Raw genomic sequence first — 15,473 nt, forward strand, 5'->3', positions numbered from 1 at the left:
AGAAATACTGTCTCAAAAAACAAAACGAACAAAATAAAACAAAACCACCAACAACAAAACAAACAAACAAACAAACAAAAAAAAAAGACAGCAAAAATAGTCTAGTGTCTTCTGAATAAAGCAGTACAGAACAGAATCATTTTTGGGGGCCAGCCCCAGCAGGGTCTTCTTTCCTTTCAGTTCTCCTTGAGGCAGCAGAGGGGGATGGTAAGACTTTTCTCTTAAGACTTTGTAAGATATTTAGGGTTGTTGTATAATTAAAAGTTTACTTATCTACATCTAATTTACTTTGCTACTGTAGCTGACCTGCCTTCTGTGATCCTCTGAGGCCAGAAACTGCAGTCTCTGACTTTAGCACCTCATCCTAAAACAGCAGGAGATTAAGTAAAGGATTAATTGCTAGAACCTTTTCCCCTTTGTTCAGATGCCTCTCCCTTGTCAGACAAGGGGGAAGTTTGGAGCAATAAACTATTGAACTAGGAGAAGAGAAAAACTTTTACATAAGGAAATATGCATAAACGCACAGAAATTTACATACAGATTCACACCTGCACAGCGATACATCTCCATTCAAACCAGTTGGGCTCGGCTTGTATGCATTCTCATAATTACATGCTTACACACACACACACACACACACACACACACACACACACACACACGCACACACACACTCACATATGCGCATCTGGAGCAGAAGACCAAGCACCAGTGCAGGAAGAACTCACTCATTCTGAATGAAAAATGAGCTCCAGTCTTTATTGCATAGAGAAAGAAAAAGCTACCCTTTTATTGATAAATGGATTAAACCTAAGTTTGTAGAAGAAAGCTTTGTTCCTTTAAATAAGACTAAGTCTGTCTTGTTATTAAGAAAAGGCCTAAGCAGGGCGTGGTGGCGCACACCTTTAAGCCCAGCACTTGGGAGGCAGAGACAGGCGGATTTCTGAGTTCAAGGGCAGCCTGGTCTACAGAGTGAGTTCCAGGACAGCCAGGGCTACACAGAGAAACCCTGTCTCGAAAAACAAAAAAAAAAAAAAAAAAAAAAAAAAAAAAAAAAAAAAGAAAAGAAAAGAAAAGAAAAGAAAAGGCCTGCCTGTCTGTCCCATAGTAAGGAAAAGCCTGCCTGCTCCTTCTGCTCTCTCTGTGGCTTCTTTTTCCATCCTCCTTCCCTCTACATTCTGCATATTGGTCTCTTAGTTTTTTGTGTTACCGTATAGTTTCTAAGTTATTCCCCTCTGCATTTTCCTTCTAATCTTGCTCTCTCTTCCTGCTCTGATGTCACAATAATGCTCTAACTCTCAGAGCCTTTTCTCCCAATGCTACGCCTTTACTTCTAAGTTCTTCTTGAGTTCAGTTCTATCTAAAAAGTTCTCTTGCGTCCTGACTAAAAAAATTGTCCTCAGTTTAGTTTTCTAAAAGGTTCTGTTCTGACTAAAAAGTGTTCTAAAAAGTTCTCCTCAGCCTAGTTGTTTCTTCTCTCTGTCTGCAGCACTTATACACCTTTTAGAATACATGATCACATGGTAAAAAGTTCATCACAAGTTTACACATACATTCAAATCATAAATTGAAATAGAAGTTTACAACAGAGGACGTTTACATGTATATCCAGTAGGAGTAATTACCTGGCTAAACATTCATCACCTGTCACAGCTCTACAGGTTCATGGAGAGTTAAAAAACATAACTAAGTTACTAGTGAAGTTTTGTATAGATAAACCCAGTCAACATTTTGTCTTCTGTCCTAGCACCTATGATATAATCGTAGTTCCCTTTTTATATGACCTTTAGTTAATGGTTTTACAACCTTTTGGAATGTGCTCTGAGTAGTAGAAGCAATTAACTGGTGACAGAGACTGGCAAGAGTTCTCATTGCAGTTTCGACAGCTTAGTACATACTGATATAATTTTAGGAATTCTTATAGGATCATTATTAAGAATTAAGTCATCTATTTGTCTATATAGCATTCCTACAAGACAGTACATCTCTGTAGATCTGCAACTGCAGAGATCTGCTCAAAGAGGTAGGCTAATACCTAGTGATTGTTATACATGTTTAATAATAACAGGAGAAGTATATTAATAGTAGGAATCTTTCCTAAAATTATTTTCTCCTGGGCTTTGCCTGTGGGAGCAAATCTGTCATGGATTATGTTAATCGGAGGCAGCCGATCTCAGGAAGATCATCTGCTAGTTATTAGCTTGTCCTGACAATCATCTGGGTAGGAAGGACTAGAGAAAACAAGATATTGTATGTTCCAAGTTTGGTGTTAATAGGTAAGAATTATTAGTTCTCCCCTGCTTCCTGTCAGCAGAGCCAAATTACAGATCACAGTGGGAAGGGAAAGAAATGGCTCCCTTGAGAGTAGAATTGCATAGTTGAAAACAAAACCCACCAGCCTTCAGCTATCTTACTTTATAAATGATCAGGCATCAAAGTACTAAGCTTTGCTTCAATTACATATTATGTCAGATATATGAAATAGAAAACTTTAAGAATTTTGAAATTAAGTTTACAATGCAAAAACTGAAAAAACAAAACAAAACAAAAAAAACAGGCTACCAGGTTCCATGATGTTTGGGGCGGGAGGACAGAGAAGACATATAAATTCAACATACACACATCCCGTGTACACACAAAGCGGATATAAAGGACAAAAGAAATTTAAAATGACTGACTCGAGGGATAGAATTAAACTTCATTGGTTTTATCTTTTCTGCATTTTTCCCACTTTCTACAGCTACAATGTCATCAGAACTTGTACCTAAGCACTTAACGACCCGTGTCTTTGGTCTAGAAAGTGCTGGAATAATAGTCATATCGAAGTGGCCTGCAGTCCCCTGCATCCCAACCAGTCTTGCTCCTTTCCATCTTAACTTCCCTGGGCTCCTGCAGACTTCTGAATTCTAAGGATTGGGGTGTGAGGAGTCACGTGATGAGTGGACATTCCGAGCCTTTGGGGACGAGCTGTGTAACCCTCCCCACTCCTTAATGGAGTCAGACTCTGAAGCCGTTTTCCATCATTTAAGGGGAACTGCGCGAGATTGAAGTGGGGTGCCACGGGGCTCGTGGGGGCAGGACGCGCCACAGGTGACGCTGTGGGCCCCGGTGGTCGCGGCGGCGTCGGCGCCTCCGAGGGGTGGGGCCCGGGGATCCGTGTTTACACGGCAGCCAGGTGACTCGGGCGTTCAGTCAGGGCTGAGAACCGACGCGTCTTCCCAGCCTCCGGCGCTCTGACTCACTCGGCGCCGGCCTCCGGGGAACCAGACGCAGACGCAGACGCGGACGCGGACGCAGCCCCCGTCGTCCGCCACCGCACGGACGGCGCGAAGACCACGGAGGCCGCCCCCAACCCAGAGCCCGCGGCGGGTTACATAACGGGCCGCGAGCCGCCGCGCTCTCGCGAGATCTCAGCCGCCCCCCTCCCCGGCTCGCTCCACGTCAGAAGGAACCGGGCGGAGCGGCCAACATGGCGGAACGCAGGCGACACAAGAAGCGGATCCAGGTAGCTCGGCCGGGCCGTGGGACCGGGGGCGGGCTCGGGCGCGTTGGGACGAGGAGGGACGAGGGGGAGACGTCCCGAGCGGTCGGACGCCGGGAGGCCGTCTCCCGCGGGGTCGCGGCGCCGTGACGGTCCCGAGGCGGGCCGGTGCTAGCGGCCGCTCGGCCGAGGGCTCTGTGGTGCGGCCGGGGAAGGAGGGAGGGAGGCGCGGCGCTCGAATCCCGCGTCCGGCCCCGCGTTCCTGCGGCGGAGGGCCCGGGCCTGCGCGGGGAGCCGGCCGCCTCCGGAGCGCGGACGCCAAGCGCCGGCCTCCCCTCCCTCCTCCGGGTCTCCCTGGCGCCCCGATCTTGAGGCCGCGGTAGCCCGGGTGGAAGGAGGGCTGACCTGCGGCACCGCCGCCGGTTCTTTGTGCTTGCAGACCGTCGGTCGGTCGGCCGGTTGGTCGGCTGTCTCCGGCCCGCCCGGCCCCAGGGCTCCTTCCAGATGTTAAGCGGCGGGTGCCCTCCATTCCCCTCCCAGCGGCTTTTTGAACCGAACAGCCGGGCTTGAACGTTGCCGGCTCTCTTCCAGGCGACACGATGTAAACAAACCCTGCCCGGTCGGTGCTGCAATGGGCTGGTGGCACCCAGAAACCTTCCCCATGCCAGCTTGTCACCCTCACGCCCTACCTACTGTGCCTCCCTCATCCCCCATGAATGTCACCTGAGCATCTCTAACCCCGCAGTTTTCGCCCAGTGGGGTGTCCTTTGTTCGATGCACCTTCAACGTGGACGTGAGCGCCTCAAGAGCTCACCCAGAAACCAAAAGGCCCGAGTTGATGGCCTCTAGTAAGTTGTTAATATGTCAGTCACAAGTTGTTGCACTCATTCTTGGCTTTCTGTTCCCCACGGAGGATGTCTTTTTCTGTTTTCCTTTTATCTCCATTTTTAAAGGATTACCGACTTACTGGCCTACAGGTCTTTTGAACTATGGAAGTTACAGTTGAAAACAATTTTAAATACCGTGGGAAAGATACCAGTGTTCAGTGAGTGTGGAAGTTGGCAGGCGTGACAAGATAATTTTTGAACAGGTTACAGAAGGGAACTAGAGACAGATTCCAAGTTCACGTAGGTTTTTAAACCAGAGTGTCAAGACAATAGAAATTTCTTAAATTATGCTATTCCCAGGCTTTTGAAATTTAGTATTATGGCTTAATATGAATACTTTATTAGAATTTGTATTGAAGTTGTTAAATTTGTGCCTCCTGTTCTCCTTATGTTTATCCTTGGCAGGACAAATTTGTACTTTTTTGCTCTTTAATACACATTATTTTACAGTTTTATCTGCTTTGAAGTATTGTCATAAAGGTAATATAATGTACTGCTCATATTTCAGTTATGGGCATATGTTAAACAGAAAAGTAGGTAGAGATGCATTATGGTACTCTTTAGTACCATAGCGACAAGTTAGTTATCTTAGGCCTGTTTGTTCTCTAGCTCCACCAATTAGTTAGCAATGTTTTTTGTTTGGTTGGTGTTTTGTTTTATTTTGTTTTGTTTTATTTTTTCCTCAACTTCTGCATTTGTAAGAAGGATCATTTACCTTTGAAAAAGAAAAGGTTTTAGGGTTGTAGAGTTGGTATAAAAAGATTAAGTTAATAACTTATTAAAAGTTATTAAAAATGCCCTCCTTCACCAGAATAAAGAAATTAGGTTAGTTATATTGGTTTTTGTTAAGTACTCCTTAATAAGCTTACAAATTACAAGCATCTATCCAGTTAATTAACCAGTAGGCTGTAAGTTCTATGAAGTATAGCTATTTATTCTATTTGAGATGCTGGTTATTAAAAGTTAGTTTGGTATTATGAAATTTAAAAAATTTCCCCATCTAAATATGTGTTTATATAGGAGTATAGAATTTTTGTGGAAGATCTTACAGGAGTACCTTATATAGCCCAACAAATATTTTAATTTTTTTGTTTATTTTTGGTTTTGTGTACATGTGTGGTTATGTATACTTGGGTGCAGATGTTAGTTGAGGCCAGAATGAAATGTCAGCTCTTCCTGGAAACCAGTGAGACATTTCTTCAGCTTCTTCCAACTACGCTAGGGAATTCCTCAGTTCTTGTATTCCTGTCGAGAATTAAAATCTCTGATATTGGCATCACTTGAGATAAAAAAGATCAAATGTAATGACAAAGTTCAGAGTTTGTTACAGAAAAAAACAATTCTATTCAAAGACTAACTGGTGAGTTTCCTGTTACTTGATGTTCTGTTTAAAGTCAGATTTGGTTGAATTACAGTGACTTTTTGGGGAGTGGAGGTATGTTTGATTCAAACAATTAAGTTGAGAGTTCTGCTTTGGTTTTGGAGCCAATTCATTTGCTTTTTCCTGAACAGAATAATTTTAGAATCTGGTGTCCTAACAGAGTTGGAAGCAAGGGAACCATTATCACATTTCTTTTTTGGACTCAGATCAGGTCACTGAAACTTTGAAGTGAGCTTACATTTTCATTGACATTGTGTTGTAAAATTTTAATAACAGATTCTCTAACAAGAATGATTATAGCTGAAACTCATGAAATCCTTTTTCAAAAGTCCTGTTTAAGAATAGGAAATATGGTGACTTTTTAGATTAACAAGCCACTAGAAGCATTGATTGAGAATTCTGATACCATGGAGTTTAAAAGTTGAAAAACATCTGATAGAACTTATTTGGAATTCTCTGTTGTACATTCTAGCTCGGGAAGTGAAATGGATCAGGGGGCAGAGATGCTTGCCTGATGGCTTGAGTTTGATCCCACAAGGTGGCAGGAGAAAACTGACCCCTAGAATTGTCCTGACCTTTACATGAACACCTACACACACACACACACACAGTGTGTTCAGTCCATTAGAAACAGTGGTGGGCTTGGAGATAACTACTCACCCTCATTTTAATGACAAACTGATGTCCATTGAGGTTATGTGACTTGAACTAGTATTACCTTTTAACTTAGTAAAATTAGATTAGACTAGTCATCTGATTCCTAGTGGGATACTCTTCCCACCTAATCATAAGTTTTGTATTACCTTAATCCCAGATTTTATACGTGTGTGTGTGTGTGTGTGTACACATATACATAATGTATTTATTTAGTTTTGTGTTATGTCTGTGCATCTCTGTGAAGATATGTATACCTTAGTGCAGGTGTCCACTGAGGACAGGAAAGGGCATCAGATCTTCTGGAATTAATTGGCAGTGGTAGTTACAGGTATTGGTGGGCTATCCAGTGTAGCTGCTGGGAGGAGACAAAGGGCAGTGTGTTCTTAACCACCTCCCCAAATGCTGAATATAAATTTTTTTGTTGTTGTTGTTTTTTTCGAGCCAAGGTTTCTCTGTGTAGCCCTGGCTGTCCTGGAACTCACTTTGTAGACCAGGCTGGCCTTGAACTCAGAAATCCTCCTGCCTCTGCCTCCCGAGTGCTGGGATTAAAGGCGTGCACCACCACACCCAGCTCTGAATATAAATTTTTATTTAAAAAGATTTAGTTTGGCTTGCTCCTTCTCAAAGAATCATTCCATATAGTGTTCTGCTTCTATTTAGAATCTAGTTCAGTTTGAAGTCTTCAGATGACATCTGTATCTTAGAACTTGTATAGCCTTCATCAGTTATTTTTGTTGTGCCCATCTGCCTCCCTGGAAGTAAAATCCTGACATGTCATGGGCTTATGCCGCATTTCAGGAAAGAGAAGAAAAATATTTGGGACTGTTCAACCAGACTGCTGGTCTGACTTCTCGGGACCTTCTCAAGGAAAGAAAAGAACCCAAAAATCCAGTCCTCTAAGTCTGAAAGTTCATCTTACCACCTCCTACCCCACCCCAGTATACCAGGCTTAATAGAGAATTTGGCAGTTACATAGCAAACAAACCTGTTGCCATAGGAAGTATGACAGAAGCAAATTGGAAACAACACTTTTATTGTTAGCTTACAGAGCTGTGTGACTTTAAGCACATAATTTAAGGTCCCCTCTAGTTTTCACAATATCTTCTTCTTTTTTTGGTTTTTCGAGACAGGGTTTCTCTGTATAGCTCTGGCTGTCCTGGAACTCACTTTGTAGACCAGGCTAACCTCGAACTCAGAAATCCACCTGTCTCTGTCTCCCAAGTGCTGGGATTAAAGGCATGCGCCACCACGCCCGGCTTATTTTTTTTTTTAAGGATTTATTTATTTATTATATATAAGTACACTGTAGCTGTCTTCAGACACTCCAGAAGAGGGCGTCAGATCTTGTTACCGGTGGTTATGAGCCACCATGTGGTGGCTGGGATTTGAACTCAGGACCTTCAGAAGAGCAGTCTTACTCACTGAGCCATCTCACCAGCCCTCACAATATCTTACACAGTTTTTTTTTACTTGTGCAAAAAACTAAGACCTCTTTTCTTTTGTTCACTCCACTATTTATAGATCAATAACTCTATTTCTATTTAGTTTCTGTTTGAAAGTCTGTCAGAATAAAGCAAGCCCATGACTTGCTCTAGATTTTTTTTTTTCTTTTTCTCAAGTAGACTACAAATGGCAACTTCTGTTTCATTCTGGTATTTGGGTTTTGATATTTTCTAAAGTATATTAAAGTCTTTATCAATATTCTATTAGACTTCCTGCTCAAGTAATTTTGGGTTGTGATTAACAATAGATATTATCTGGATGCAAAGAAAAGGCAATCTATCCCAAACTAGTTGGTTCTTTGTATCCTCATTCAAAGATAGTTGTGAGAGTTCATGGGGTTAAAAAGTTCATTAATTTGAATTGATGAGCTTATTTTTATATGTTTTATAAGCATTTATTAATACCCTCAAAGGGCTTTCATTTCTTTCTTTTTTTTTTTTTTTTTTTTTTTTTAATGGTTTTTCGAGACAGGGTTTCTCTGTGTAGCCCTGGCTGTCCTGGAACTCACTCTGTAGACCAGGCTGGCCTCGAACTCAGAAATCCGCCTGCCTCTGCCTCCCCAGTGCTGGGATTAAAGGCGTGCGCCACCACGCCTGGCAAGGCTTTCATTTCTTGTTAGAAGTCTAGCACAGAAATTAGCAAGGTATTTTACTGTTCACAGTAAAAGGAAACAAATAGGGGAGGTATTATACTGTAGTCTACTTTGTAAACAAGGTAAGACTATTTTATGTCATTTAGGCTGCAGGAGGCAGCAGCCACAGAAGATCTCCTGTGTAACCAACTTCTGCCACTGCTGATGCAGACCCCCTTATGGAGTCTTTCTGGTACTGAAACACCAGCAGATGCTCCAGGTGTTACATTTTCACTAGTTACTGACTGTAGTAACTAGTACCAGTCTCTAGTTACTGACTGTAGTAACTAGTACCAGTCTCTCGCACTTAAGGAGAGTACTAGTAGACAACTGAAATCTATGTCCATTTGAAAAAATTACTCAGACATCATTTTTGAGTCTTCCTGTCCATTGTAGTTTAGTAGTGTCTTTAACAAGGAAAATACAGAGTAGGGGGAAAGTTGACTTAATTTATTAAAGTGAAACTTTTAAAATTTTTGCAGATACTTAATGATGTCTGACTTAACTATTACATAATCAACTTTTCTGAGTTTTTATATCTTGATATTTATATCTTGATCAGCATTTAGGAAATCAGCACACTTATCTGGTCCATAAATTGTTTAATTGAAGGATTGTGTAAGTATTGACATACCATGCCTAAAATGATGATTCTTCTCTATATTCCTTCCCCATTCCTTCTTTATACACTTCATGTTACTGAAAAGTATCCTCTTTAAAAACAATATCTTGAACATATTCACCTCAAGTCCTCCCATATCCATCCATAACGCTCTACCCACCAAACTTTGTCTTTCCTTTTTTTGGTTAACACAGAAATCTGAAATCTTGTGTCTACACTGCATTTACTCATTACCATTAATCCTATGTATTCTACGTTTGAAATGTTTCAAACATGTGTATCCCCTTCCTACTCTTAGGCCAATATCATATCACAATAATCTTCTATAATAATCTATCTGGCTTTGCATGTTTTTCCCTATTTGTCTTGCCTACAGTCATAAACTTTCCTATTTCTGTTCTATTAAAAATGTCATTTTTCTGCTTCTTGTGGAATAAAGTTAAAATGTCTTACTCTGCCTTTAAGGACTCTTTATTCTCTTTCTAATAACTTATCTTCCTAGCACATTATAACGATCTCTGTTAGAGTCGAGCTTCATTCTCAGCCTTATTGTTTATGCTGGTCATTCGGTTTACTCAGAACTTGGCTTTCAAAATCAAGGTTTATGGAAAACATTTTTTCTGTATTCTTGATAATTTTGCTTCTACTTTGTGTACTTCTAAAATATCTAAAATATTTTTATGTATTCCTTTTTGGAAAATAAAAGTTGAAGTACAAGTATCTTACCTTACTAATACATATTGCAGCATCCAAAGATTACAGGATAAACACTCAGGAAATATATGTTTGAATGAACGAATGACTTACATTTAGAGCGACTCCTTTATTTAATGAGGCTTCCTTCCCTCAATTTCAAAATAAGTTCATCCTGGTAACAAGTTACCAGAATAAACTTGAAAGTTGACAGCAGGTGTATTGAATGAGGAAAAAATATTTAGAATGTGTTGTTGTTATTATGAAAGAGAATTGGTTGAACTTTTTATTTTCACAAATAATTATAGCTTGTGGTAGCAGAATTTGTCATAAAAAATTGGGGGACAAATATAGAAGGAAAGACAGAAAACAATAGGGCAATTTTTCCAGAACTGCTCTTAGTTACTGCACTAGCATTAATAAGAATATCCCTTTGCGCATTTCCATATTCGCCACAGTCCTCCTGGGGAAGAGGCCCAGACAGCATCTGTGATCCCAGGGAAGAGAGAAGGGACTGAGTGCCGGTCGTCCTGAGCGGCTCAGTTCTTGTGCTTATTGCCTTGAGGCTGCTACTGGGGTTAATTTGAGACGTTTTACAAACTGTTCTGCATGAATCGGGGCACATGTTGAACTGTGGTTATAATGTGTATTTATGCTACCTACTTACTTTAACATTTAGGCAGTCATTGTTGGCAACATCTTTTAAATTATTGCTTTGTGAGTAGTAAAGGAGGCCATACAAAACTGAAGAAAAACTATACAAACATTGGAGAAGCAGCTTAATGTTCTGTAACTGAGGCCAACATAGGGCCTTGAGCCCTGTTGGATTCTATTTAGAAGACAGTACTAAGAGTGTTTGTCTGGTTTTGTCTTTTTGTTTGTTTGTTTGGTTGGTTGGTTTTTTTCGAGACAGGGTTTCTCTGTGTAACCCTGGCTGTCCTGGAACTCACTTTGTAGACCAGGCTGGCCTTGAACTCAGAACTCCGCCTGCCTCTGCCTCCCAAGTGCTGGGATTAAAGGCGTGCGCCACCAGCACCGGCTCAGTTTGTCTTTTGTATCCATTATCTGATTTGCTCCCAGGAAGGTCTGAAAGAAAGCAAGCCCTATCTAACACTTGAAAAGACTTATAGAACAAATGTGCAAATGACTCTTTAGTAATATAACCACACTAAATTTATATTCCTATGTTGCAGGAAGTTGGTGAACCATCTAAAGAAGAGAAGGCTGTAGCCAAATACCTTCGATTCAACTGTCCAACAAAGTCCACCAATATGATGGGTCATCGGGTTGACTATTTTATTGGTAGGATTACATCTGCAGTCTTATTACTGTAAAGATTCTATGGAGTTACCTAGAGTTAGATACATAAAGTGTTAAAGAGCTTGCATGTGTGATTACTGAAGCTGAGTGATGAGCACATGGCAGTTGATTACCCTACTCTTTTATGATTGAAGAGTCAAACGATGAAGTGCTTTATAATTGGTTTTGTTGGGAATTTTAAAAATAAAGACTTATTTTCAGTGTTTGTTGTTATACAATACTCCCTTTGCTCAGATAATATGATTGCATGGAACTATTTAGGAACATTGTTTATTATCTATTCAACCTCATGATTTGCTGATATCATCTGTAATGTAGCCCAATAGCTTATAAATGGTTGTTGTATTTTTGTCTTAACAATTAAACTTGAATTTCTGTCTATAGAAAAGATTTCTTTTTGTGTTATTAATTTGATACTCGTTAAAACTTGAGAAAAGTAGACATGCTAATCTCTAAGTCTAATGTATTTCTTTGCTAGTATAGCAGTAGTTGTTCAGAGTGATTCTTTAGTGGTTATAATAACACGAGAATTTTCATTACCCTTGAGGGAAGAAGGAAGTGTTTGGGATTGTTTTTGTGATTATTCAGTGATTGATGGTTAACAAATGTTTATCTTGCTTGAATATCATTTACTTGCTGTGAAGATGCTTATCAGTGTACTCACAGGTTGACATAAATAACATGATAGTCATTAGACTTGATATTCTGTTTTATTTTCTGTTGTCAGAATGTTGACATTTATAGCACGATTTCATAAGACATAAGTTCATGTATACTAAATTTTAAATAACAAATTTCTTTATAGCTTCAAAAGCAGTGGAATGCCTCTTGGATTCAAAGTGGGCAAAGGCCAAGAAAGGAGAGGAAGCTTTATTTACAACCAGGGAGTCTGTGGTCGACTACTGCAACAGGTAGTGTTTCTTGTTTTGTTTTGTTTTTTTTTGTTTTTTGTTTTTTTAATTTTTTTTTTTTTAAGATTTATTTATTTAAGTACACTGTAGCTGTCCTCAGACACTCCAGAAGAGGGCGTCAGATCTTGTTACGGATGGTTGTGAGCCACCATGTGGTTGCTGGAATTTGAACTCTAGACCTTCGGAAGAGCAGTCGGGTGCTCTTACCCACTGAGCCATCTAACCAGCCCACAGGTAGTGTTTCTTGGTGAAGGATAACAATTAGTAATATCAATTTTTTCCATAGTGTTGAAACCTTTTAATTAAATGTAATGAGCTTTATATGTAACTTGGATTTTATCAGTAGAAATATAATCTTAGACTTACTATATTTTTAATTGTGTATACTTTGTAGTTCTTTTACTTGTGTGTATTTCCCAGAGATACTGAATGAAAGAATCAAGATTTAAAAAAGCGTAAACATATCTACATTGAACAAGTTCTATGTAGGAAATGGTCAGGGTTGTTTCCCAGCTCTTTTATAGGATGGCGGTTAACTTCATTATCCTTTGGTTTTTAATGGCTGTGCCCTGAGCTATAAGCCTAACTTACTTGCTGTTTTCAGTGATTACTAATAAGGTATTCTTTTTAAAATCAAAACAGCTACAGTGACTTCAAGATAAAGTACATGCACTTTGGTAACATACAGGTCTTTCATTTAGGTACTTTTTCTTTGTAAAGAAACTTTTGGTCATCAATTTATACCTAAAAAACCAAACCAAATTACTGTCCTCATTCTGTTTAATACGTGAAGAGCATACTTATTTATGTGTATTAGCTAGATTTTGCTTTGATGGTACTGAAGTTTAAAATGTGAGTAGTTAAGATTTTAAAGTAGATGTTTGTTTGGGACGCACATACAGATTTTAATGATAACTGTGCTTAATAGCACTTTTAAGTATCTGCCATCTACCAGGTTTAGTGGCACATGCTTATAATACCCCTTTGGAAAGATGGAGGCAGGAAGATCAAGAATTCAAGTGCGTTCTTGCTACAAGTGAGTAGGAGGCCAACCTAGACTGCTTGAGATACTGTCTTGAAAAAAGAAAACAAGCATTATTCATCTGAGAACCCTCTTTAAAAACTGTTTTTAAAGTTAATAATTATCGAATACTTAGAAGTCTTAGTTGCTGAGTGACTAGAGATGACTAATAAACACTTCAGAAACAAGTTATATTTTGGGAGTGGGGCTGAACTAACAATGATACAGGTTCTATTATTTACTGTCTTGTACAGTAATTTGATGAGAATTTTAAAATGTAAACTTCCATCTCTGCTTCAAGATAAAGTATGCTATAAAAAATAAAGGGATACTACAGATGCAGGAACTGGGTCATGGTAAAATTTGAAACCTTGTCTAAGGTCATACAGCAACCAAGGGCTGAAGCTCTAAATGCAACAGTCTCTTCCATACTCTCTACCCCTGCACCAAATTGTCTACTCCAGCAAATTAATGATGCATTTATTGGAGCAAAAGTTAATCTGTATCACCTGCCAGTATTACTTACTGTTAGGGATGTTTACCCTCTGTGCCTAAATTTCTCAGAAGAGCAACCAGTATCAGTTCACACATTGTGGTCTTTTAGGAGCTGTGATACCTTGTTCTATGGAAAGTTTTTAAAGATGCCGAGGCTAAAGTGATGGCTTCCCTAAGGGCACTTGCTGCTCTTTCGTAGGAACCCAGTTTGTTTCCCAGCAGCCCCCCCCCCCGACAATTTATAACCGCTTACTCCAATTCCAGAGGACTCGGTGCCTTTTTCTGACCTCTGAGGACACCAGGTGCACCCACACAATGCATTTACATGGCTCACTCATAGACATAAATAAATCTTTAAAAAAATAAAGACATGAAACTTAGAGGATATCTTAGAAACAGGCTCACTTTGAATTTTAAGTTCTTCCTACTCAAGACATTTGTGTTCTCTCTATATTAAAATAAAGGACTAAACCTAAGATGGTAATTAGCCACTTCTGATGTAGCCATAAAATCCTCTTAGTGACCAGTTCTCATGGCTTCCTGATCAACCAGAGAAATCCACAATAAGACTTTGTCCAGTTCCATTTTCTAAAGCAGCTAAGTGGACATGGTGGAACTTGAGGGGAAGTGGCCAAAGCAAAAAATGTGTGCTAATAATTTAGATGTAGTTTTTTTAAGATTTAGTCATTTTTATGTATTTGCATGATTGCTTGTGTATATTTATGCACCATGTGTGCCCAGTAGCTATGTAGGCTAGAGGAGGTTATCACATCTCAGGAACTAGAGTTACAGATAGTTGTAAGCCACTTTGTGGGTGCTGAGTCTCAAACCCTAGTCTTCTGCAAGAGTAGCAAATACTCTTAGCTGCTGTCATCCTCTCTCCAGGCCCTCAGGCGTATCTGTTAGTAAGGCCGATTTCATACAGAAGTCTTTAACCTAGTTTCAGTGAGACCTTGTATCACCAAGTCACACTCTTAGTTAGGTAACACTCTCTTCACTTCCATTTACTAGCCACAGTCCTTCTCTAATTGGTCTTTCTGTATGTGTAACTCTACTTTCTGATTCTCTTTTCTTCGGTCCCCTTCCCCACATTAGCCTTTGCATCTGCAGTTAGTATTTTCTATTCCAGCTAGTTTTGACTATTTAAGAATTCTTGCATATTTACTAGTTCTTACAGTCACTTGCAAACTTAATCAGAAAGCAATAGGACTATCTATACTTTTTTTTAAAAATATTTACTTATTTATTTTATATATGTAAATGCACTGTCACTGTCTTAGACAAACCAGAAGATGGCACTGGATCCCATTACAGATGGTTGTGAGCCACCATGTGGTTGCTGGGAATTGAACTCAGGACCTTTGGAAGAGCAGTCAGTGCTCTTAACCACCGAGCCATCTCTCGGGCTCCAAATATTTATACTTTATCATAACTTTGTAACACTTAGCATGATATTTATACTTTTTAAAACTTGTCATTGCTACATTTGTGAAAGTTCCAAATATGTCTGATATTCAGTAGATACTAAATCTGAAAAAAAAAAAAAAAAGACACCAAAAGGAATACACAATTTTTAAAACTTTTTAATACAGTGCTAGACGTCATAATATCATTGGTTACTATGACTTGGTCACTGCTTCAGAGTACGAGTTCTCATCTGTTAAATATGTGGTATGTTCACAGAACTACTAATATGGCCGTATTTCAGTATGTTCTATGCTTCTTCCTAGAAATAAATGACCTTTTTTCTCTTACTTTTTGGGTAGTCAATATTTATGTTTCAAAATTTGATTAAAAGATTTCCTCTGTAAAGGAAGGTTTACTGAAGGGTTTCTCCAACTAATATTACTACCTGTAATTTTTTTTTTTTT

General features: G+C 39.6%; 1 protein-coding gene across 2 annotated transcripts in view; it reads left to right on the forward strand.

Moving 5' to 3' along the window:
- Positions 1-3,323: 3,323 nt before the first annotated feature.
- The window catches only part of Sec62 (SEC62 homolog, preprotein translocation factor), a 28,901-nt gene continuing 16,751 nt past the window's right edge, over positions 3,324-15,473 (forward strand). The window contains exons 1-3 of one of the 2 annotated variants that reach the window (XM_029537555.1): positions 3,324-3,505; positions 11,049-11,157; positions 11,981-12,086. In XM_029537555.1, coding sequence (XP_029393415.1) covers positions 3,470-3,505; positions 11,049-11,157; positions 11,981-12,086 — 251 coding nt within the window. In that variant the 5' untranslated portion in view covers positions 3,324-3,469. The remainder of the gene's footprint in view (positions 3,506-11,048; positions 11,158-11,980; positions 12,087-15,473) is intronic. The other variant, XM_021195809.2, reaches the window with a different exon arrangement.

This window comes from Mus pahari, chromosome 4 (assembly GCF_900095145.1).
Source record: "Mus pahari chromosome 4, PAHARI_EIJ_v1.1, whole genome shotgun sequence".
Lineage (NCBI taxonomy): Eukaryota > Metazoa > Chordata > Mammalia > Rodentia > Muridae > Mus > Mus pahari.